This window comes from Rutidosis leptorrhynchoides, chromosome 11, assembly GCF_046630445.1.
Source record: "Rutidosis leptorrhynchoides isolate AG116_Rl617_1_P2 chromosome 11, CSIRO_AGI_Rlap_v1, whole genome shotgun sequence".
NCBI lineage: Eukaryota > Viridiplantae > Streptophyta > Magnoliopsida > Asterales > Asteraceae > Rutidosis > Rutidosis leptorrhynchoides.
This window is the reverse complement of record NC_092343.1, coordinates 74,133,101-74,135,109: the sequence shown is the minus strand read 5'-3', so window position 1 is coordinate 74,135,109 and position 2,009 is coordinate 74,133,101. Positions and strand designations below refer to the sequence as shown.

Below are 2,009 nucleotides of genomic sequence, written 5' to 3'. Positions count from 1 at the left end.
CTAGGTCACATCATAAAGTGGAGAAGAAAAGAAGTAAAGGTGGGGCATCCAGAGGTAGTAGCAGGGACCACAAGTCCATTGGTAATAAGGGCAGACAATCCAAGTCGAACAAACTGTCAGGTTGTTGTGCGAATAATGACACATCAGAGGACAGTGTTGGGATTGGAGAATTTGCAAATCGCATCAGACTGGAATGGGATTGTGGACCGGCACAGGTCTAAATCTCTTACTGTCTCTCGTTTCTGTTATTTCCATTATGAAAATTATGTCCTTTAATATTAGGGGATTTGGGTCGGGTAAAGATCGCAAAATAGGGGACTTTAAAAAACTGATGTGTCGTGAACAACCTTGGATTGTTGCGTTACAAGAGACCAAATGTAATACCATTGATGAAAAATGGGTCAAATTAATTAGTGGTTTTGATGATGTGGGTTTTGTTCAAAAGGAAAAGGTCGGGAAATCGGGCGGGTTATTGCTTTTTTGGGATAAAAATGATTTTTTGGCAGAACAAGTCCATAAGGATGAGTTCTACATTGCGGTTAAAGGGAAATGGCGGGGAAGGGACGAACCCCTAATTATTGTTAACGTTTATGGGCCACATGACGATGCTAACAAACAAAAATTGTGGGCGAGTCTCAAAAATTTTGTAGGACAATATGATGTGGCATGGGTCCTCTGTGGGGATTTCAATGAAGTACGAGAAGAGTCGGAGAGGCAAAGTTGTGTGTTCATGGAAAAAAGGGCTAAGTGGTTCAACGAGTTCATAAACAATGCGCAACTGATTGATGTACCGCTGGGTGGAAAAAGATTCACTAGAATTTGCGACAATGGCATTAAGTTTAGCAAGCTCGATAGGTTTCTTATATCCGAAAAGTTTAATGATATGTGGGACGAAGTGTCCGCGATTGCCCTTGAGAGGAAAATGTCGGACCACTGTCCTATAGTTTTAAGGGATAGAGCCATCGATTTCGGACCTAAACCTATTAAAGTTTTTGACGAATGGTTAGTTGTAGAAGGTGCGGAAAAAATTATCAATGAGGCGTGGAAAGCCAAGGTCAGTAGCCAAAGACTTGATTGTGTTTTTAGACTCAAACTAAAAAATGTGAAAATCGCTTTGAAAGAATGGAGTCAACGGACGTTCGGGAAATTAGACATGGAAATCGAGGGATTGAAGAATGAAGCTTGCGATTGGGAAAAAATGGCCGAGGATAAGATTCTTACTGATGACGAAAGGGGAAAATGGCTTGATATAAGAAAAAAAATGGATAGATTTAGAAAAAGTCAAGACAAACATGGCAAGGCAAAAGTCTCGGGTTAAATGGATACCTGAAGGAGAAGAAAACACAAGATATTTTCATTCATTTATTTGTTGAAGACATTCCAAACGAAACATCAGAGGTCTTAATATTAGTGGTGTTTGGTGTGAGGACCCCATCGAAATTAAGCATGAAGTGTTTAGACATTTTAGTGCTCAATTTAAATTGAACACCACTAACAAGATGAAGCTGTCTGATGGCGGTCCCGCTAGTCGAATTGATGGGCCTGCTGGCCCAATGCCGAATCTGTTGACATCTGAACAAGCTGCCAACCTTGAGATCATGTTTAGTGAAGCAGAATTATATAGTGCCATTAAGGAATGTTGCGTGTCGAAGGCTCCCGGACCGGATGGGTTCAAGTTTAAATTTTTCAAGTTGTATTGGGAATTGGTTAAAGTGGATCTTATAAATGCCCTCAATTGGTTTTGGGACAAATGTGAAATCTCTAATGGGTGCAACGCGTCCTTTGTAACTCTAGTGCCTAAGAAAATAGATCCTTTGTGTCTAAACGAGTTTCGTCCCATTAGCTTGATCGGTTGTTACTACAAAATTCTCGCAAAAATTCTCTCCATTCATATTCGCAAGGTGTTACCGGGCCTCATTAGTAGTGAACAAAGCGCGTTTCTTAAAGGTAGATACATCTTGGATGGTGCTCTCATTGTTAACGAGTCGATTGAATTTCTCAAAAGAAAT

The 2,009-nt window shown here is 40.4% G+C and overlaps 1 protein-coding gene across 1 annotated transcript; it reads left to right on the top strand.

Annotated features, from left to right (window-relative positions):
- Positions 1-265: 265 nt before the first annotated feature.
- Positions 266-1,318, top strand: LOC139874688 (uncharacterized). The gene has a single exon (XM_071862099.1). It carries the CDS (start codon positions 266-268, stop codon positions 1,316-1,318), a length of 1,053 nt encoding a protein of 350 aa, XP_071718200.1.
- Positions 1,319-2,009: the final 691 nt, after the last annotated feature.